We start from the raw sequence: 22,592 nt of genomic DNA, 5'->3' as shown, positions 1-22,592 counted from the left end.
TCAAGCTTGAATGCCCTACACTAACAATATTGGGTTCTCTGTATTGTGAATGAGAAACGAATGAACCGTCCTAAAAGCAATTGTGAGCAGACAAATTACCATTCGGTGTAGGTGGCAGCCCTTCTGGTACATCTTGTTTGCAAAGGCATCGTGCAGGAAGTCAGCAATGAATTTAAAACAATTCATATTTTTAACATCTTTTAGTTTTGCGTGCACGAGAAACAGACAACACGTGAATAGTCAAAAAACATCAACTGCCAGGAACATCCTAGTACATGACATAAAAAATAGAAGACAGTAAGAAAATAATAGAAAAAGAACAATCACCAGGACGGGGACGCAACTGTTGCTTGCTGGAATTAGTAGCTTCATTTGTTTCTGTTTGTGCCTGCTAGCAATGATATTTATTAAATGTATTAAAGAGCTGGTCCATTATTGAAAACTAATTTCATTTGCTCACTGTGTATGCAATTTTGCACTACTTATTGAATGAGAACTTCAATCTTGTGTTGCGTCAATCTTCAACTTGCAAATGGAAACTGCCTCTCCAAGATCTTCCTCTAAGAGATGCTCATGTTTACCAAATCATCTTTAGTATTCTTATATATGAGAACCATCTTCAGTGATATATGGCAATATGACTAATCTTCAAAGTACATACATTGCAAAGCCCTTGTCCTTTTTGGTGTTCATACTTAACCGCAACACCAGTTTGTTGTGAACAACCCAAAATAGAGAATTATTACATTAGTAAAATAACAACTTTTTAATGGTTATTGAAACCAATCCGCTTAATATTTAGAAGACTGTGCAAGAGGTCCCGCAATAACGCGTGGGGTGTTCATCTAGTGTATGCCAAGACCAACCATCTGCCTTGCAAAAGATCTTGCTAATTGTATGACGATATGAAATTTACACTAGCAAATATATTATCTCTGGAGAGCTTCCTAGACGATAATTGGAGATAATGTAATTTTCTTTCTGATGGGTTCTTCCCCTTTGCCTCCTATTATCACGATAACACATAAGCGATCCAACTCTTTCGCATTGCTTCAATCTTTTCTTGTATTCTAGCTCCTATGTTTAGATATTACTATGCACTTAAAAGAAAACATGATATGATAAGCCATATCAACACTCGAGATACCAGAGATGTTTGGCCCCCCTCCTTTTGTTTGCAAAATCAATGAGAGACAAGAAAAGCGATTTATTTCCTCTCTTATGTGTGATTACTCGTTTGAGCACTTATTAATCCATACTCATATTCAATGTAGAAGGCACAAACATGCACGACCTATTTGATCTCGCTAATAGTGCCATAATATTTTTATTTTTTAGGCATGTGATTATGGTCCTCTAAAAGATTTAGAGTAACTGTATTGAATTTCTTAGGAGAGGAAATGGATACATGAGGCTATTTCTGTTAGCCTATCACGAAGCTTCCTCCTGGTGGAGCCGCTTCATGCAAATTTGATAAATATTTTCAAGTTGTTCTTTAGTGAACATGGGAGTACTTTTTATTCATGTCATAATTTACTTCAGCTACTTCTCACATTTTTCACACTGGGTAAAAACACAACACATCTAGAAGAAATAAACATGTACATTTTGTGGTGACATTATGAAGTTATAATATCATGAAGTAGTTTTTGTGTGTCCAACATGAAGTAACTTTTTTCGGGACTTGTTTACACAGAGAAGTGTTCTATGAAATATGCATCATAGACCCTTTTGAACATATGAATTACAAAACAGAAAATACATGGAACACGATATTAGTTATGGGCTATTTGTATAAGTCATTTGCATGAAGAATTATGAGCCCACAAGACTCGTGACTTGGTCACCAAAGGAGTTGAATGATGAGCCCACACGATAAGTGACTTGGTCACCAAAGGAGTACAATGATGAGCCCACAAGACCGGTGAGTTGGTCACTAGAGGAGTTGAATGATGAGCCCACAAGACTGGTGACTTGGTCACCAAAGGAGTTCCTAGAACTAACTCTCTATGATATTTGCTAAAGCACATCAGTGTATAAACCACCATCACCATCACCTCCTGAACACATGATGCATGGATGGATGTTCATCAATGCACATATGTATGTTGATCACTTTTTCCCTGAGCTATCTATCCTTTGGTCATAAAGCACGTGGTGTCCTAGCACAAATGTTGTATGTATGGGTGGATGATTTTTAAGAAATCATTAAGCATAAGATCTAGAACCTACGATTAGCTATAGGAGGAGACTTTGCACACTAAATGTTTTAGGCCTGACATTATTTTTCACTATTTGCAAGGGAGAGCAATTGAGTGAGTGGAAAGAATTTGGTGAGACAAAGAAAAGAGAATAGGAGGCAAGCGGAGCCAGCGCCTTGATACGTCTTTGTCGTATCTATAATTTTTAATTGTTTCATGTCAATATTCTATAACTTTCATATAGTCTTGGCAACATTTTATATTCTTTTTGTACTAACATATTTATCAAGTGCCTAGTGCGAGTTCATGTTGTTTTTGCATGTTTTATAGAAAATCTAACGAAGTCCAACCACGATAAAATTTTACGAAGAATTATATTGTAATATATGTGAATTTTGGGAGTTGGAATCAATGCAAGATGGTGCCTGAGGTGGTCCCAAGCCAAAGGGCGCATTCAAGGAGTATGTGCGCGCCGTGTTGGCTTGGATTCCCTTGTAAGTAGTATGGGCCCTTATTTCGCCGCAAGAAAGATAATTTCTTGAGGAAAATTCCCTCAAAATTTCAGCCCAATCGGACTTACAAATCTATGGATATTTAAGAAATGGTGAAATGCCAGAAAATAAAACGCGAAAAAAGAAGAGAAACAGAGTAAGAGATCCAATCTCGGAGGGGTTTCTCCCGTCTGGGAGCCATGACGGCCATGGACCTAAGGGAAAACTCTCCTTCCATCTAGGGGGGAGACCAAGGAAGAAGAAGAAGGAGGGGGGGGGGCTCCCCCCTCTCCCGGCGGCGCTGGAACACCGCTGAGACAACCATCGTGATGACGATCTACACCAACAACTTAGCTGTCGTAACCACCAACTCTCCCCCTCTATGTAGCGGTGTAAAACCTCTTCCCCCGCTGTAATCTCTATTTAAACAGGGTGTCCAATGATGTCTGGCTATCCCATGATGTTTGAGTAATTTTATTTCTCCTTTGAGTTGATTGATGATCATGATTGGTTTGAGTTGTATGTTTTATTTTGATGTTGTTCTATGGTGCCTGCCGTGTCGCGCAAGCATATGTGATTACCGTTGTAGGATGTTGCAATACATTGATAATTTGCTTATAGTGGGTAGCGAGGGTGACAATAGCTTATACCCGAGTAAGGGGGTTGTTCCGTATGGGAGTAAAGAGGACTTGTTAATTAATGATATGGTTGGGTTTACCTTAATGATCTTTAGTAGTTGCGGATGCTTGCTAGAGTTCCAATCGTAAGTGCACATGATCCAAGTATGAAAAGTATGTTAGCTCATGGGTCTCCCTCATATAAAACCGCAATAATAATTACCGGTCTAGTTATCGATTGCCTAGGGACAAATCTTTCTCTTGTGTTACAAAAAACTTTCTACTAAACAACTAACTTTTATTATCTTGCAAATTATTCGTAGTTTTATTCTAGCTAAGTACTCCTAGTTTCATTCTTTCAAACTTATCCTTAGACCTATAAAATAGTTTCATACTTGTTCTAAAGTAAGCGTGTGCGTAGAGTTGTATCGGTGTTTGATAGAACTTGAGAGGGTATTAATTCTACCTTTAGCTTTTCATTGGGTTCGACACTCTTATTTATCAAAAAAGCTACAAACGATCTCCTACACTTGTGGGTTATCACACCTAAAGAGCCGCACCATAATATGACAAGAAAAAAGTTGGCAATAATGGTTGCTAAAAAGAGTACGGAAGGGTAGGGAGTTCATTCTTTTACAGCCGATCGCAATGGATAGCTTCAAAAGTCTATTTAAGAGTTTTTTGTTCGTCGAAGTATGAGAAATTACTACAAAGACAAGCCTCAAACTCGGATTGGATAGGTGGTATTAAGAAAACAGATTAAACAACTTAGCTCTATTAAGTCATGACATGACTTAAACATTAGAGTAAATATTTACAACTAAGATTATCAAGGACACCGTGTAAACTATGCACCGTACATGTGTCGTGTAGCATGAGCATAGTAGACATGTCCCATAACACATACAATGTTCACTGATCTAACCATTAATTATTAGTTTGATAGTCAAGAGCTACCTGGTTATTTTAAAGAGCTAAGTCACTTGATATCAACACTACCTCGCTCATGGGATAGTATGAGCTTGGTTGTATTTAAGAGTTTATAAAAACTTGACGAGTTTAAGGTACAAACTGATAACTGTGGTTATCATATGAAATTTCCTCAACTGTCCGTGAGATCATTTAAATACTTCAAACTTATAATTTACATTTGGGAAGAATAGTTTTTTCTTTAGAAAAAAAAGGAAAGAAGAGAACTGATGTTGCTTTTTAGCTGGGCCGTATTCGAATGGGCTTGTGACACCCAAGACTGAACTAAAACGGAGCTGAGTCCCCCACCGTCTCCTCCGCGCTGATCTCTCCTGGAGCAGCCAGCGACGCATCTCCGGCGAGCTGCAGCGCCGAAGGTGGTATCCACCTCTCCCTCGCCTCCCCCCTTCGGCGGGAGCGGCGAGGTCTCCGTGTTCTCTAGCCGCGGTCACCGTCGTCAGCTCCCCTCCGGCTTCGCCCCTCACCCACGATCCGGCCGCATCACCAGGCGGCGTCGCGGGGAAGGTTCCGTAATCTTCTGGGGACCTAGGGAGTGAGACGCCATGGCAGCGGTGGATCTTATCGCGTCCTGCCAAGACTCCATCCGCCAGGTCGAATCACTTCGCGAGTTCCCCTTTGCTGGTTCCGTACTCCTTTTGGGCTTGCTCGTTTTTTTTTATCAATCCTTCTAAAGTATTAGCGCGTTATTTTTGATGATGGAGTGCATGAGGATTCCCAGAATTTTTGGCCTCAGGGAATTTTTCTGTGAACTGAGAAACAAACATTTGAAGCTTCGGAACCGAAGCAATCCATCTTAAAACGAGTGATAAAACATGGGGCTGCTCTATTGTAGTAACTCAATCTGCAATGGAATTGAGAAAAACTGCTCGGTGATGATTCTACAGTATAGGTACAATCTTCCCAGCTTGCACTATAGAGATTGATTCAGTTACTGGTGCTTTGCAGATTGGAGATGAGATTGCAGATGCACTAGTGTACCTAGATGCAGGCACTCTGGAGGCGTTCCACTTTATAGGAGCATTCCCTCTGCTTCTTGAGCTTGGCGCTCGTGCGGTGTGCAGCTTGGAAAGTACGTCTCCTCTTGATGCTGTAAGGTTCCGTTACTCTCGCTTTCTTTCTAATATCTAATACATAATATCAATCAACTACTGAAATCTACACCTTGCCCTGTTTCCCTATAATTTGATGGTCATGGTGCAGTGATTCGCTTCTACTAGTGGTTTTGGTTGCAACTTGGATGCTTAACGAATGTCCTGTAGCATGACTGGGCTATTTTTCTGATGATTTATGTACTGTACCTGCATTGTGGAAACAGACTATGGCCAGCAGATGTCATATGAATAACACACTTTATAAATTGCAGTTCACTTATTTTCTTCGTATTAAGTTAGTAGGCAAGCCAGAATGTACATGTATGCACACTAGGTTTTAGCGATGATGTATTTCTATATGCAGCTCACCCTCATATAACCCCCTAACATGTGTGTATGGATGTTTTTGCCATGTTGCCGTCCATGTCTACCATTATTGCTTCTGTTGACATCCACCTCAGCCTTTCTTCGCTAACCATAAAGTCATATGCAAGTCAACTGGTAGATCCGGGTCTTGCGATCAATGATGTCAATACATGTTTGGTGTGTGCATGGATCTCCTCAGGCTTTTGAATGATAGCGTGTGCGTACAGGGCACTGGACACAGGACTCAGCATTGCCATGGCATGGCGTGGCATGCTGTCTGTGTAGGTGGTTGCACGTATCTAGAATTATATATCCAGGAGCTTTTTTTTGACCCAATGTATAACAGCTGTAGGAGCAAACAGTTGAGGGGAATGTGGGTAGAGGGGGCAATAATTGAAAGAAATGTGGTGCCTTCTGTCATCACCTGAATAGCATCCGTCGTGGCCTCGTGGGTGCCGAAGTTGTGACAGTCGTAGTTTGTAGTGAAAGTTGGACTTCTGCAATAGTTAGGGTGATTGTTGAAGTACTGCCTATTGGTCTGGCAACATACTGATCTGTATAATTTATATCTATCTTTTCTTTTTCTGATTTCTTATGATGGATAGGAAATGACAGTTCTAGTAACCTGCATGCTAACCTTGATATGCCAGTGTCATGAGTACTGTGTGGTGGCCTTGCAGCATGACTGCAGAGATACGGGATGCTATAATAAGGAGGCATTGACCATAGATGAAGGAGTGGGTTTTGAAGAAAGAAGATTGTATGCGTTCTTGATAATAATGGCTGCACTTCTTCATCTTTAGATAGAATAGAGAGTTTGAACCTAACAAACATATATGATGCAATCTACATCTCCTCCCAAACTAACAAACATGACGAAATTGATCAGTGCAGCTCTCGCTATCCTCACGTTCCACATGGCCACAATTGTTTTTAGCTGCATTGTTGGCTTGCTGTGCTGTAACTGGACTCTTGTGGCATTCTGATTGTTGGGCCTTGGGCCTTGGGTCTTAGCTTGGAGTTTGCTGCTGGTGTGCATGTTAGCAGTTAGCCTGGCTGGTATCTGCCACGTTGATAACAGTAAAGATGCACTATTCTTATATGTAATTATAACAAGGTTTTCTGTGTCTTACTATATAAACAGGGAAATTTTATTACTTCCTGTACTCGAGAAATGATCTGTTTTGTTGCTCTGTTCTTTACCACATAACCTGATGTATCTGTGTTTGCAGGCTGCTGTGTGGAATTCAAGTTTTGCTCATCCAGCAAAGAAGATTGTCGTGATTACATCGCGCCTTCTTAGTGATGCACATCGGTATATTATACGCTGCTTGGGCAACCATGGAACTGTTTCACATTGTACTGTATTGACAGCGATTTCCGAGGTGCTTAACCCCTGCAATAGTATGTTAATTGTGATGACTGGTTTGCTTCTGAAGGGCCTGATCATACTGCTAATTATATTATTTTACTAAATTTTAATTTTACAAATCAACTTCCAACTTAACTCTTACAAGAATCTACATCAACTATGGCCTAGATGTTTCAATCTTCATCAGACTTCCGTGGGGACTGGTTTTCCCTGAAGTGCATCTTTCTCATGTCGCGAAGACGTCTCTTGTCTCCATCTTGGTGATAGCGAAATATCCTTCACTTCACGGCCTTAGAGTCAGTCACCTAACAAAAGAGTTTTTACATAGGGGATGAGTACAAGAGGTAACAAGTCTAGAATAGCAGCTCAAATGATTTTCTGAAACCCATGGTCAGCTCAAATGATTTTCTGAAACCCATGGTCAGCTCAAATGATTTACTATTATCTACTAGGACCCATGGTCAGCTCAAATGATTTTCCGAAACCCATGGTCAGCTCAAATGATTTTCCAAAACCATTCTGAGGAAAGAGTGTCAAGTTTGGATCCAGAAATCTATGATCTTAATTTTTCGCGGGCTGCTAGAAGTAACCCCCCTATGGTTTTCTTTCCCTCCGCATTCGCAGTTCCTACGCGGAACAGGGAATGATAATGCCACGATTCCTCTCTTCGTTGAAAAATGCAATATACTTTTACTGGTGCAGGAGTTCATATTTTCTTGATTTTTTTTTCATTGAAATACATGTTGGTCACTGCCCATGCTGGTAGCGTTGCATCTACTCTATCTGCACTGTTTGATCTCTGTTAGTGGCTTGCATGTTCCCCGTTCCAGAACTTATCAGATTCATCATAAGGTCACCATGAGTCACATACTTTCTGTTTTATGGAGTTTGTAGTATACTTGTGTTTTTCACTGTATCTACTCCAAAACTTGCCTGATTCGGTTGAGGTCCTCATGAGCCCTGAACTATCCGATTTATGTAGTAACCTTATATGAGGGTATCAGTAAGAACTTCTTTGCGTACATTGATTCCTCTGCAATTCACAGTTACTTTTTGCCAAAATGCATGCCCATCTTTCTTATTCACTTCATTATCTTACAACCTTCTTAAATCTATTTCAAGTTATCATAAAATTATGCGAGGAACCTTTTGAACCTTTGGTGAATTTATTGCAGATTGGTCACTCAGCATACGTTGATTCCCCACTTGGACCAGATGCTTTCCGGGAGTACGAGACATTACTCATTCAGGACCATGAGGAGCTTCTAAAGAAGTGTGGGAAGTTGAACAAGGATAAAGATAACATCCCATACACAGAAAAAGATTTCACCTCAGATGGTGATACTAAGTGGGGTTCTGGTGTGCACTATGGCCCTTCTGAATCTAGTCCGAGGAAAAAGGATTTTTCTGATGATGACTTAGGTCAGGCTGAAGCAAGGGGAAAGAGGTTGTCTGTAACCGTGTGTCACTTTCCGATGATTTTCTCTCCTATTTCCTCAAGGACTTTTGTTTTGCCTTCGGAAGGTACAATTGCTGAATCATATTTGTCAAATCACCGTGAGGATTCCCTTGGCCCTGGTCTACCCTCCATTTCTACTGGTAAACCTTTTGATGGCGATGAGGTGCCCCCAGGACTAACATTGACTGCTCAATTTTTGTACCATTTGGCCAATAAGGTAATGACTTTTATATTGTGCAACATGCTGCATGGTAGTTGCTCTTATATCTATTTTTCAAGCACGAAACCTTTAGTTGATCTCCATTACAAAATTTGTGTAGATGGACCTAAAGCTTGATATATTTTCACTTGGTGATACATCAAGAGCCATTGGGAAGCTGATGATGGATATGTCAAGTCTGTATGACGTTGGTCGTAATAAGAGTTCTGCTGGTCTACTGATTGTAGATCGTACAATTGATCTCCTAACTCCTTGCCTTCATGGCGACTCATTTCTTGATAGGATGCTGACCTCATTGCCACGCAAGGAAAGGATTTCATCCTGTTATGCGGCGAAAAATCCTCAGACTCCCAGCAAGCATTCCCAAGCTACTGTAAAACGTTCCCCACTAGATATAAAGGTCCCTTTTGAATCAGCCTTTAGCAAGGAAGAAACTAAGAGCACAACCAGTATGCTGTCTGAAAGTATGATGGCATTTATGTCTGGCTGGAGCTCTGATGAGGTTGACTCTGAAGTTACCTGGCTACCTGATTACTCCAACAAAGCACATGATGGCAGAGTAGGCACTCTAAGTGGCTCTTTCCTATCCAACTATGATGGAGTGCGCTACTTGGAAGCATTACTAGACAGAGGAGCAAAAGATGGACTGGTGTTGATTAAGAAATGGCTTATGGAGGCTTTACAGCTTGAGAAGTTGTCATTTCCATCTAAAGGTCGACAGATGGCCTCTGTTTCAGAGCTTCGTTCTATGGTGCAAATGCTCTGTCAACACGAGCTGTCCTTGGTAAGAAACAAAGGGGTTATTCAGTTGGCACTAGCTGCTGAAATGGCTCTCCAGGAGCCTCAAAGTACTCGCTGGGAAGCCTTTACAAGTGCTGAGAGAATATTAAGTGTAACATCAGCTGAGACAACTCAAAGTCTTGCCAGCGAAATCCGTGATTTCATCAACACTAGCACTTCAGTGGAATCTCACAAACAAGGCAATGCCATGGAGTCTACTCAAGGCCTTCTGACTTTTCAGGACATATTACTTCTAACTGTTATTGGGTATATCTTGGCCGGCGAGAACTTTCCTACATCGATAGCTGGTGGTCCATTCTCTTGGGAAGATGAACGGTCACTGAAAGATGTTGTAGTGGACTCTATCCTTGAGAGGCCATCATCTGTGAAGTTCCGGTTCCTTGACGGCTTGGAGAAAGAACTTGAAGCTAAAGGTAGATCTAAAGATGGTGATAGAAATAAGGACTCTAGTGAGCCTACTTCCACCACTACCGATGATTTTGATGACCAGTGGGATAACTGGGACGATGATGATGATGCCGATCATCAAAAGGAGGAAGCTTACGGGGACATGCAACTTAAGTTGGAAGTACGTGATAGGGTAGATCAACTCTTTAAGTTCTTCCATAGCTTGTCCAGTATGAGATTAAGGAATCAAGCTCTTGGAGAAGGGTTGGCAGCACTGAGTCGGTTTGAGACTGATAGCTACTCAAGAAAAGGCTTGCTTTATAAGTTGATATTAGCTGTGTTGACGAGATTTGACATACCTGGCCTTGAGTATCATTCATCAGCTGTTGGTCGCTTATTTAAAAGCGGATTGGGTAGGTTTGGCCTTGGACAGGTGCGTTGGTCGGTTGTTTTCTTACTTGCTGTGCCATTTGTTTAAATTATGGACTCACAGTTGTTTTGCCTGCAGTCCAAACCAAATTTTGGCGATCAAAGTTTTCTCATTGTTTTTGTTGTGGGAGGCATCAATACTCTTGAGGTACGTTCAGGTCCATATTCTTTGACTTTATTTATTTCATCATGTCATGATGAAGTTTGTTGTTTCTGTCGTAGTTTGTGATATATTCATTAGTATTTAATCTCGATCTGCAACTGCACTAAGGATGCATGGCAAGATTTTAATTCGTTTTATTGGAACTGCCCAGATCGGTACACTGCTTTATTAGTATCCAGTAGAACCTCTATCTCCACAACATCACATTTTAATTCATACAGCTTGATAAGCATACGTCAGATTGCAGATCTCTAATCCAGAGATTGCAGCCAACCAAAACTAAAGAATACTTCCTTCTTCCTGAGAAAAGGCATATAACCCGAATCCCTGTTTCTTAGTGTTTGAAAGCAGTGTTGTCTTTGATAAAGCTTGGTGTTTTTCATGCAAGGTCCGGGAAGTCATGAAGGCAATCTCAGAGAGCGGCAGACCTGATGTGCAGCTCATTCTTGGTGGTACAACCCTTCTCACCCCAGATGACATGTTTGAGTTAATGTTAGGCTCATCCAGCTTTACTTAGACATTAGTTAGACATAGATTCTTGCTTCCAGGTACTGCTTGTCGGTACAGTAGCAATCATGTAAATTTAATCTGTACATTGTTTTGCTTCTGAGATGGGATTTTTGAATATTTACCGGCTTAGAGAATTGTTAAGTCACAATGTTGTAAACTCGTATAATTTCCACCCACATTGCTCAGGAGCTTGTATCAGAATACAAGATCCCTGCCACCCCTTCAGCCCAGTATTTAGACTATACCTTTGGACTATATTCATATATTGTCAGCAATGCAAGTACACAACAAACTAAACAGGCAATGGCCAAACGTGGCAAATACTCCCTCCGTTCCTAAATATAAGTCTTTTTAAAGATTCCGTTAGGGGACTACATACGGAGCAAAATGAGTGAATCTACACTTTAAAGTGTGTCTATATACATCCGTATTTAGTACCCTAGTGAAACCTTTAAAAAGACTTATATTTAGGAACGGAGGAGTACTAGCTTACAATGGATTTTTTTTTGCTAACTTCCACCTTTTTTCGTCAATGTACCTTTCTGTGTGTCTTTTTGCCTCCACTAATGGGTAGCAGATGTACTTAATTGCCTACCTCTACAATCTCCATCAAGGCGTCATGACAAAACTTTCACCATCTTTTCTTTCTCTTCTCTACCTGAAACTTCCAAATGCACCACGCCACGGCTTCATTTCCATGAGCCCTACAAATCTTGGTTCTCTTGTTGTTGGACGCTTTGGTCTCTGGAGAATCTTGGTGTCACATCATTTCCTTTTATCAAACATGCATGTGTAGACTATATTGGACCCTTCAATTATTGCCACACGCGCACACTTAGTGAAGGAGCCATAGATGGATCAAGCCTCTCCAGATCTGATGTTTAATGTGAGGGGCTGTTGCTTGGGCACCCTACAGTCTCTGTCCTAACAGGCAGGCTACCGTTGTAGCTTTGCTTGGCCTGTACCCTGCCTGGCTGCATCTGCTTAATCTTTTTAATCATCTGCTATGCTAATCACTTGGATAATCAATGTTTTGTGTCCATTGAACCGTGGACATGTCAGAGACTCTCAACTCATACTCTTGGATCCATGGATGGATGTTTGCCTGATCTTGCTGGCCAGTTTGTTGCTGTCTGGATCTGGGGCTATGCATCTTGTAGTTTCCTGATTCAGTAGATTGGGCTGGACCTTTCTGTCGGCTAACTTCTGAAAAATGACAAGGGAAGTGTTACGAACAGCATGTGTTTTTGATTTTCTGATACCACCAAGAACATGAAATTATAGCATCATCTGGTTAGATTGCCGGGCTTGAAAATTTGCATTGACAGATAATGTATGTTCATACCTGAAGAGTTCAGACTAGAAGGTGAAGGTTGGTCTTCTGGGCTGGAGAAGATCTCGTCCAGTCCTCTTTTCGCCACTTGGCACCTGTGCATGCCGAGTGCTGCTTGTCCCTTACCCTGCCGGAGGTGGAGAAGAAGGCGACGCGGCCGCTACAGACACGGCGAAACCGCTATCGGCTCATGCGTGTTGATTGTGTCCTTCTTCCTTCTTCGGTGATCTGTTGTCATCTAGCATTTGTCAGCGTTTCTGCGTTCAGATCATCCGGCTGGGTTGAGTTGAATAGCACTCCATGAAACTGTACCCCCCCCCCCCCCCCCCCAGTGTCGACTGCAATGCATTGTTTCTTACTCCCTCCGTTCTTGAAGTAAAATCATGACACTTATTTTGAAACGGAGAGAGTAATTATCTTCTTTTCGTTTGGAAAACTTGTTCTGCTTTTCGTCACACATGGTCTCAAAGGTAGCCAGTCCTGCAGTTTCTTCACAGCAAAGGCATGCATGGACCATCAACGCCAAGGACAGCCCTCTCACACCTTTCCCCAACATGCAATGCACACATGCTGTCAGTTCCAGTTGATCTTTCTTCCCTTTTTCCTTACCTCACACTGATCTTTCTTCCCTTCTTCATCTCACACTGCAGTACCAATCTCACGCTGATCTTTGCATTACCAGAATCTGTAAGAGCATCTACAACTGGACCTAGCAAAAGTGAGCCCCTAAATGTCCGCGGACAGCGTCCGATAACCCCTCATTTCTCACATATTGCAACCCGAAATGTCCGCGGACAGCGTCGGATAACCCCTCGTTTTCACATATTGCAACCACATTCCCTATTTTCAAATCCTCATTTCCATACAATGTTCATGCAACGTCCATTTGATCTGCCTACATAAAACAAACTAAAGCAAGCTAGCTACTTGTCATCGGACATGTTGATGACCTCCTTGCCGGAGACGCTGGCCTTGTGGTCATCGGCGACGGGATGGATCTTCAGCTCCTCATGCTTCATGCTTCATGCCCGCCTCACGAATAAAGCGGCGTTTCACCGCCACCTAGAGCTCGGACGGGGTGGACTTGGATGGCCGGTTGTTTCGCCGCCTCCTCTGCTTGGGCGAGCTCGAACTGCGCCAGCGTGTAATCCATGCCGAATCCGACCTGCTCCGGCACCTCCGTCGCGCCCTCCTCCTCTCTCACCTCCTCCTCCTTCCGTGTCTGCACCTCTTTCATCTCCTCGTCCATTGCCTTCATCTCCTCTTGCTCCGGCACCTCCACCCCCACCTGCTCTGGATATGCATCCTCTTCCCGGCTCCCCTCCGGGGAGTTCGGAGGCAGGTCGACTGCAATGTGGATGGACGGTGCACATTTCCGCTCAGCCCCCGATTATCATTTTGTAGTAGGTAATCTTGTGTGGGACCATGGCGGTCAGCGGACGGCAATGCCGAAGTGGAGTGAGAGGCGGGTCATGGTGGCGGTGTGAACATGAAGGAGAGGGAGGAAATGGGGGCGCCTAGGGTTGAGCCTCGTCGCCCGGCTTAAATAACCAGGTATGGCCCCTTGGGCAGTGCACTAGAGCGGCGGCTTGAGTGCACGCCAATGACCTCCTGGTTCATGGCTTTCCGCGTGCCCCCCCCTCCTCAGTTTGACATGGCGGACACGTCCTAACTTCTTCATATCCGCCTCACATATGGGCTGGATTTTGACGCCTAAACATATATATGCTCACTTTGATTTTCTGGCACAAATTAAAGGTGGACCAAAGCAACGCGTGATCATTGTCACACGTGTTTCTTCGACAGGTGAAATTGATTAGTTGTCCTGTGGGTATCATCAGTTAACTGGATGGATCCATCATCATCATCACCATAGGATGTCCTCTTTGTGAAGGGGATGGAGCATCACTACTCCTGGTAGATGGTAGGGCCCTCTAATTAGTCTAATGTATCAAGGAGTATGTGAAGATCCGAACTAATAGATTAGTAGGGTCGCTGCAAACTAGCATGCATATGTGGACAGGACATGACACAAAATCTGTAGAAATTATCTCCACTCTTGTAGTGTAGCTGCAGATGCATGCACACCATAATTAAGCTAAATAAACGCCCCGCACAAAACAACAATTGAGCCAAACAATCTCTTATCACCCTCTTTTGGTTTCTGAATTCTACAGACAAAAAATGCTCTGCATCTAATTAAAATCCATGGAGAAACAGATCAAATATACTTCTTATAATTCAAAGATGCATGGATATATATATCACTGATCTTGAGATACATACATTATATACACATACATACAGTTCTCATGAACTGATAATTACAAACACGACACGCACACAAAGCAGAAGACGACACGATCAAAATTCAAAAACAAGCTCCGACGATTTGGTTTAGCTAGGTTTGTGAGAGATTAACTAAAGTTTCTTCTCTCAGGAAGAAACTAACTAGGCATGTTGAATAACCTTTTAAATTCAGTTTGCTACTTAATTATATGGGTAGGTGATCAATCAATCAATCAATCAAGATTAAAAAAGCTAGGTGATCAGTGCCTTGGAGGGCACTGGTAGCACTTGGTGAAGAGTCCGAAGGTGTTGACCTGGCGCACAAAGTTGACGGTGCTGGCCCAGCCGCCGAAGCCGAAGCCGACGACGAGCACCCACGCCACCACGAAGCAGTTGGCGGCGTACATACCCGCCCATCCCCCGAGCCCCCGCGGCGGCCGCTCCACGGCGCCCTCCCTGGCCGCCGGCGCCGCGAAGACTGCCATGTGCGCCGCGGCGGGGATGATGTACACGGTGAAGCTGACGAGGAGGGAGCCCACGGTGGAGTTGATGGGTCCGAAGAAGGGGAAGACGACGGCCAGGAACCAGATGGGCGCCACGACGGGAAGCCGCGCCGCCGCCCTGCGGAGCACGCCGGTGCGGTCGCCATGCACGCCGATGGCCTTCTCCCAGACGAAGTAGAGCGGCGTGCATGCGAAGCCGAAGGTGATGAACTGGTGGATGAGCATGAGGACGACGGCAGCGTCGCGGAAGGGCGAGCGCGGGAGGAGGGAGAAGGCGTTGGAGTGGTCGAGCAGGGCGTCGCCGAAGGCCCAGTACATGGCGGACGCGGACGGCAGCGTCAGCGTCAGCACGTACAGCGTCGCCATTAGGTAGATGAGCTTGAACTTCTGCGGCTTCCACATGGCGTGCATGATCTCACTGTGCAACCATCAGCATGCATGCAGGAGTTGAAAAATATATACTCCCAGAAAGAGAAAATTAAGAGAAGGATGGAGATGGTAATTACACGGTGACAGCGTGGCCTCCGAAGGTGTAGAGGATGTTGGTGGCCCCGGTGAAGTAGAGCACCATCTTGGTGGGCGCCGAGTGGGTGACCCCGTGGAGCTTGCCGTGGACGAGGGCGGCGGCGGTGAGGTACCAGGCGGTGTAGGTGGTCATGAGGAGGCCGAGGAAGGACCACATCCGGTAGTTGTGGAAGGAGGGGATGAAGACGGTGGTGGCGCAGCAGGCGCCGAAGATGTAGGTCCACGTCCGCTTGTCCATGGAGTCGTTGATGTAGTAGATGTTGCTGGCGCAGGCGATGAGCTGGATGACGGAGCCGAAGAGGAGGAAGGTGCAGTTGAAGAAGAGGCCGGCGTTGCGCCAGTGCCTGCCGAGGAGGCCGTCCAGGACCTCGAACCACTGGATGACGTGGCCCCGGAAGTCCACCTTGTCCCGCTCCTTGCGGCTCCGGTACTCCACGTACAGCACGCTGATGAGGTACGCCGTCCAGCTCCCCATGAGACCGTACAAGAGCTGCAGCGCGATGCCGCTCGCCATCCCGAGCTGCGAGAAGGAGTAGGGCAGCGTCAGCAGCACCTGTGCCACCTGGTTCGACGAGCAGCTGAACCACGCGTCGTACGCCGACCCGCCGTGCCAGAACAGGCTCGACACCACCTTGCTCCTCCCCGACGCCGCCGCGCCGCCTCCTCCGCCGCCGCCGCCTCCTGCCCCTGCCCCTGCTTGCTCGCCGTCGCCTCCTCCTTCTCTCTCCATCTCCACGTAGTTCCCCGCCACGATCGTCTCCACCTTCTCCGATGCCATCCTCACTCTTCTTTCTCTGCTGCTCCTCCTCCTCCTCCTCCTCCTATCTCTCTCTCTCCCTCCTGCTATGGCAGTGGCTGCAGTACTATATAGGAAGGGTCGAGTAAGCAAGCAGCTAGCTGGCGAGATCGAACGAATCATAAAGAAAACGTTGGTGTAGTGTGTAGCTAGTGATGGGTGCATGCATGCATGCATGCATGGATGGGGGCGAAGCACACGAGCGGACCTGGCCCATGCACCAGCTGGCGAACTTGTGATCTTTCTCCTCTATCTTCTCCCTTCTTTTCCTTTTCGTACACATACAGCGGCTGTTCAGCGAATAGTAAGAGAGAGATGGGCCAAAGTATGATACAAAATGCACTAGCAGCGAAGATTTCTAAACATGGGTCCGACTGCGATCTTTGCATTGGTAAGAGCATCTTCAACAGCCGCGATTCGGCTCGCGCCCAAAAAATATTTTTACGGCGCGCACCGGCTGGTTTAGCGCAGGGATAGGTGCTGGCTCCAACAGCCGCGCTATAATGCAGCGCGCGCGCGTCGCTCCAGCAGTGCCCAAAAATGCAGCGCGCGCAGCAGGCACAAACCACATATACATTTTAAAAAATAGTGAAAAAACGATCAAACAAACAAAATAAATCAACAATAATAGTTATTACAACTCAAACAAATAGTTTCTCGTACAACAAATAATGCAATAAACACAACCAATAGTTCATGAACAATATAATACAAATAAAGCAATCAAATCATGCTCTTTGTCGTCCATGCCATGCCCACCACTCTTCAATCAGATCCTTCTGAAGATCATTGTGTGTTGCGGGACGCCGAATGGCATGATACGAGGCAACAAAACGGGCAACCCTTTCAGCCCTCCGTCGCACTCGCACGGGATGTCCCAAGAGCTCATACTGTGAGTAGTCTACATCTTGGCCACGCTCATTCTCGATGATCATGTTGTGCATGATCACACAAGCGTGCATGATGTACCAAAGCATTTTTTGATCCCAAAATCTAGCCGGTCCTCTCACAGTAGCAAATTGGGCTTGTAAAATCCCAAATGCTCTGTCCACATCTTTTCTAGCAGCCGCCTGAGCATTGTGAAAATCAAGATTTTTCTTACCTTCTGGCTTTTTCAACGGCTTCACGAAGGTTTGCCACTTTGGATAGATGCCATCCGCTAGATAATAGCCATAGTTGTACGTACGGCCATTTGCTACAAACTGCACCGGTGGCAACTCACCATTCGCAATCTTATTCATCAGTGGTGACCGGTTGACAACATTGATGTCATTCAAAGATCCAGGCATTCCAAAGAATGCATGCCAAATCCAAGTTTCATGATCGGCCACCGCTTCAAGGATTATAGTGAAACCCTTTTTTTGGCCGTGGAATTGCCCATGCCATGCCTTTGGACAATTTTTCCAACTCCAATGCATGCAATCTATTGAGCCAAGCATGCCAGGAAAGCCGCGAGATTTGTTCATCGCCAATAGCCTTGCGGCGTCTTCAGCAGTGGGAGATCTCAAATACTCCTCGCCAAACACTTGCACAATTCCCATTGCAAAGCGCTTGACACACATGATGGCTTGGCTCTCACCCATAGCCAAGTGATCATCAACTAAATCAACCGGGATACCGTATGCCAACATACGCAAAGCGGCTGTCACCTTCAGAAAGGTGCTATGCCCGAGCTCCTCCTTTGCTGGAAAAACCGGTCATGGCTCGCAAGTTTCTCTGCAATGCGCTTGAACAAGTTTGTGCTCATCCTAAACCGGCGACGAAAATACGACTCCGGGTATGTGGGATTCTCCACGAAATAGTTCTTCATCAATTTGTTATGGGCATCAATCCTATCTCTCCAAAAATTTTCCCGACCCATAACCGAACCACCGTGCTTCGGTTTTTTATTGATATGCATAGCTATGATCATTGCAAGATCCTCCTCCTCTTCCATATCAAATTCTTCTTCGGAAGAAGCATACGACGAACTCATCTACAATGTTCAATACTATACTATAAAAAACTACAATTCAAAACATGCACCAAATTCATAAATTTGAAGCAATACATACCTTGTAGGCGTTTTGTCGAACACCTTGCGGGCGCGGCGCGGCAGCGAGCGGTGGGGCGCTGTTCCTCGGACGTCAGAGGCGCGCGAGGGCCGGCCGGACTAGGAGGGGTGGGGCGGAAGCGCGGCGGCGCGGGGAGGCCGGGGAAGCGCCTGAACGGGGGGCGCGGGCGGCGGCCGCAGAGGAGACAGGCAGGGGAAGCGCCGGCGGGCGCGGGCGGCGACGGCGGCTCGGGGATAGGCCGGTGCAGCGCCGAACGGTGGCGCGAGCGGCGGCGGCGGCGCGGTCGGATGGGGGCGGCGGCGCGGTCGGATGGGGGCGGCGGCGCGGTCGGATGGGCCGGTCGCGAGAGTGTACATCGAGCGCAGAGAGTGCACAGCGCAGGAGATAGCAGGAGAGAGCGCAGAAGAAAGAAGGAGCGAGCGCGGGAGCCGGCGCAGCAAATAATGGGCGCGGGATTGCGTTTCATCCAGCGCGCTCAATTGGAAATGGCGCGCGCGCAGTTTTTACGCGCCCGCTGGAGCTGCCGCCGCGTCGCGCGCGCGCGCTAAATAAAGCCTTTTTTATGGCGCGGCGCTTGTATAGCGCGGCTGTTGGAGATGCTCTAAGTATTCCCTCCGTTCCTAAATATAAGTCTTTTTAGAGGTTCAACTAATGAACTACATACGGATGTATATAGACATACTTTAGATTATAGATTCATTCATTTTGCTTTGTATGTAGACATTTAGTGAAATGTATTAAAAGACTTATATTTAAGTACGGAGGGAGTAAGAAGAAGATGTGATTGGTGCTTGGTGCTTGGTGGCCCATGCAACGTTGGCGCATGGCATGGCCTTGTGCAAATCCATCATTGCTTGGAGGTTCAGAGATAGCTAGCCGGCCGGTTACCTAGTTGCTGATTAGTGTACAATCAAAAGCAAAAGGTTTTCTTCGCACAAATATGATATGTCCACTTTAGTTAATTTGATTTGATTGATGAGTTCGTAATGTGTAGTTTGGAGTACTAGGCCACGGATAATTAATTAATTAAATTGGCAAAACAAACTAATGTGTACACATATGGCAAAAATCCCGCTACACCTTTATACGCAAGCCGTAAGATCGACAAGAATATGAGTAGAGAGCAGCAGCACAGCTAATTAATCAGTTGGCACACGTGCGGCATAATAATGTGGAGCACCATCGCCCAGCTCTGGAGCAATCATGATTAACACGAAAGAAATAGTGGACAGAAAAATAAATAAATTTATTTCACGGCATTCATGGTAGTACAAACTAGATAAAAATATTTGTATTGAACACACAAACACACTTGTACATACATACACACATACACTTATCCATATGAAAGCATGCACACATCCTATCCGTATGAGCACCTTCAAGAGATTGAGCCAATATACGTCTTTATAGTTGACATGAACGTCTCCTCTCGTTAAACGCACATAGTCAAGAGGTTGAAATAAATCTACGAAAATACTTGCTAGCGTCAAGTCTAGGACTTAAACCCTAGTGGGCTGAGGATACCACTCTCGTCCTAACCATCAACCACAGGTTGATTCGTAATTGAATAAAAATGTTATAGTTATATGGGAGTGCACAATGATTAGGGTTTCTCGGCCTCCTGCCTGTGCTGTCATAGGTCCACCTCGTCTTCGGTGGCCTTAGGGCCATTGAGGCGCGATGGATCCCGACCTTTGCTCACGGGAGGGTTCCTGCTCAACTTTTAGGCGTTTTTAGGTTGATTAGGGTTTTTGTCCTGCCCAGGAAGGCATGACGGCAGTGGCTTTCTGAAGGTGGAATAAGGTCCTCCTAGCCTAGCCTTCATCCCGGTGGTGGGCCTAACATTGTCGGAGGGCGTGTGGAGGTGTGTCTCTCGTGAATCGCGTGGGATTCAATTGGTATTGGTCTTTGATGGATCCAGTCTTTGTTTGCATTTGTTCGTGTGTCTATAGGTTGAGTCCTTTTGATCTACGTTTTTCTTCATCGACGACGGTTACTATTCTGGTGTGCTGGGTCCATGTGGTTTTAGCACGACAACTTCCTGACTATCTACTACAACAAGTGTTGCCCGACTCCATTGACGGAGGGGCGATGATGGTAGTGCGTGTTAGACTCACTCCAATACTTGTAGTGATCGATAGGTGGTCTACATATCTAGATGTATTTTCTGCTATTTCTGGTGTTCCTTCTAATACCATGACCGATGATGAATAGATTGGTCTTCCTGTAAAAATGTTATAGTGATAGGGGATAGATGATATACTATTAACTCTTCACATCAATTAGTTTCTTATCCAAATTCAGGACACCATCATGTTGTCATCTATTTCTCTCTAGAAATTTTGTGATCGCATCTATTCTAGAAATTTTAGCAACAAAAATGATCACTTCAAAAATAATTTTGTAGACATGGGGCTTGTAGTTTAAAGATTATGTTTTTAGCAAACCATCCCACTTTATTGATGTATCAAACAAATAAAGTATGCCATATCAAACAGATTGAGACAAGTGAACGACAAAGTTTTGTGGTAAAAGTTGAAATTTAGATAGGGCTAGGTTCTTTTAAGATGTCATCTCTAGCTTCAACTTATGCATCTCAAACTTCCACCCCTCAATGTTTTTGAAGATATGCATGAATCGTCTACCCAATAAGTGAGGACATAAGGCCGATGAACACATTATGACAGGAGACACACCCTTTGCAACAGAAGTTGCTGAACCACTTCTCTTTCGCTGCCGGTGAAGAAGGAACACACATAAAATGAGAGATGTCTATATTTCAACTCCGAGTTGTCAGATATGTCTAAGAACCAACCAAAAACTTTGAAACTTTCTAAGCTACAACCTTGAACTGTCAAAACTGATCTAGTTTGAAACCTGCTCTATCCTCAAACCAACTTTTGGCGAGTTGGAGTGTTTTTGACTAGTTGATTGCCGAGTCAGTTGCCACACTATTGAAAAACTAAAAGTGTCCAGATTTTGTAAGTCCATGTAAAATCAACACTACCATGGTTATTGTTAGAGCATATTTCTCCATATGTGGTTTTGGTAATTGATGGCAATCCCTATGGACTAATGGTCGCCTTAAGTTATATTCGAAGGATGTGTCCATAGACACTTCTTGAAGCCCATCTGTCGGTTTCAAGGAGTTTATATGATGACCAAGGTGGTATTCAAGGTATTATCCAAAGATTTGTCATAAAGACACAAGGTTGATCAACACTAAGAAAAGAGTAAATCAAGATGATTAACACACAAAGTGTACAAGATGTACCGAGAGGGATCAAGTGATCCCATGGTACAGTAAGCATTGTCCATAATGTTTTTGTGTACTAACCTATGGTCCTCGTGAGAGTTCTATGTGGGGTTAGGTGTGTTTCCATTGGTTTGCGTCAAGAGGTAGATCTCATTCAACCTATGAAGGATGACATTGATACGTCTCCAACGTATCTATAATTTTTGATGGTTTCATGTTATTATCTTGTCAAACTTTGGATGTTTTGCATGCCTTTTATATATTTTTTGGGACTAACTTATTAACTCAGTGCCAAGTGACAGTTCCTGTTTTTTCCATGTTTTTGACCCCTTTCAGAGGAGAATTTGAAACGGAGTCCAAACGGAATAAAATCCCCGAAAAGATTTTTTCCGTAACAGAAGAAGATCGGGAGACTTGAGAGCCAAGGCACGGGGTCCCCAGGGGCCCCACAAGCCTCCTCACCGCGGCCAGGGGGGAGGCAGCGGCCACCAGGCTTGTGGGCCCCCTGGACCTCCTTTGCCCTAGGTTTTGCGCCTATATATCCCCAAAAATTCCGAGATATATTGCCATGCAACTCCCACCGTTCCGTCTCATGACTTGTGCCGTCACTCTCATATTGCCATTTCATGATCGTAAGATAGCTAGCGAGATGTTTTCAACGTCATACTCCATGCTAGATCGTTGCACATCCCGGTACACTGCCGGAGGCATTTCCTATAGAGTCATCATCGTTCTA

At 44.6% G+C, this 22,592-nt stretch overlaps 2 protein-coding genes across 2 annotated transcripts; one reads left to right on the top strand and one right to left on the bottom strand.

Annotated features, from left to right (window-relative positions):
- The first annotated feature begins 4,548 nt into the window (after positions 1 to 4,548).
- LOC123447982 (sec1 family domain-containing protein MIP3) lies at positions 4,549 to 11,352 on the top strand. Its single transcript, XM_045124735.1, has 7 exons — positions 4,549 to 4,889; positions 5,245 to 5,388; positions 6,989 to 7,141; positions 8,304 to 8,804; positions 8,908 to 10,428; positions 10,504 to 10,572; positions 10,976 to 11,352. Exons 1-7 carry the CDS (start codon positions 4,842 to 4,844, stop codon positions 11,102 to 11,104), a joined length of 2,565 nt encoding a protein of 854 aa, XP_044980670.1. The 5' UTR covers positions 4,549 to 4,841; the 3' UTR covers positions 11,105 to 11,352.
- Positions 11,353 to 14,629: 3,277 nt separating this feature from the next.
- LOC123446182 (putative auxin transporter-like protein 4) lies at positions 14,630 to 16,568 on the bottom strand. The gene is made up of 2 exons (XM_045122864.1): positions 15,729 to 16,568; positions 14,630 to 15,640 (listed from the first exon to the last, which is right to left on the bottom strand). Exons 1-2 carry the CDS (start codon positions 16,523 to 16,525, stop codon positions 14,980 to 14,982), a joined length of 1,458 nt encoding a protein of 485 aa, XP_044978799.1. The 5' UTR covers positions 16,526 to 16,568; the 3' UTR covers positions 14,630 to 14,979.
- Between the last annotated feature and the right edge of the window lie 6,024 nt (positions 16,569 to 22,592).

This window comes from Hordeum vulgare, chromosome 4H (genome assembly GCF_904849725.1).
Source record: "Hordeum vulgare subsp. vulgare chromosome 4H, MorexV3_pseudomolecules_assembly, whole genome shotgun sequence".
Lineage (NCBI taxonomy): Eukaryota > Viridiplantae > Streptophyta > Magnoliopsida > Poales > Poaceae > Hordeum > Hordeum vulgare.
This window is presented reverse-complemented; position numbering and strand designations above follow the sequence as displayed.

What these genes read in the sequence shown, in the direction of transcription:
- LOC123447982 (XM_045124735.1), top strand. Translation starts at nt 4,842, where the DNA reads ATGGCAGCGGTGGATCTTATCGCGTCCTGCCAAGACTCCATCCGCCAG. An exon ending in TATTGACAGCGATTTCCGAG is followed by an intron (nt 7,142 to 8,303) that starts GTGCTTAACCCC and finishes AATTTATTGCAG; the next exon opens with ATTGGTCACTCAGCATACGT. An exon ending in TGTACCATTTGGCCAATAAG is followed by an intron (nt 8,805 to 8,907) that starts GTAATGACTTTT and finishes AAATTTGTGTAG; the next exon opens with ATGGACCTAAAGCTTGATAT.
- LOC123446182 (XM_045122864.1), bottom strand. Translation starts at nt 16,525, where the DNA reads ATGGCATCGGAGAAGGTGGAGACGATCGTGGCGGGGAACTACGTGGAG. An exon ending in GGAGGCCACGCTGTCACCGT is followed by an intron (nt 15,641 to 15,728) that starts GTAATTACCATC and finishes ATGGTTGCACAG; the next exon opens with TGAGATCATGCACGCCATGT.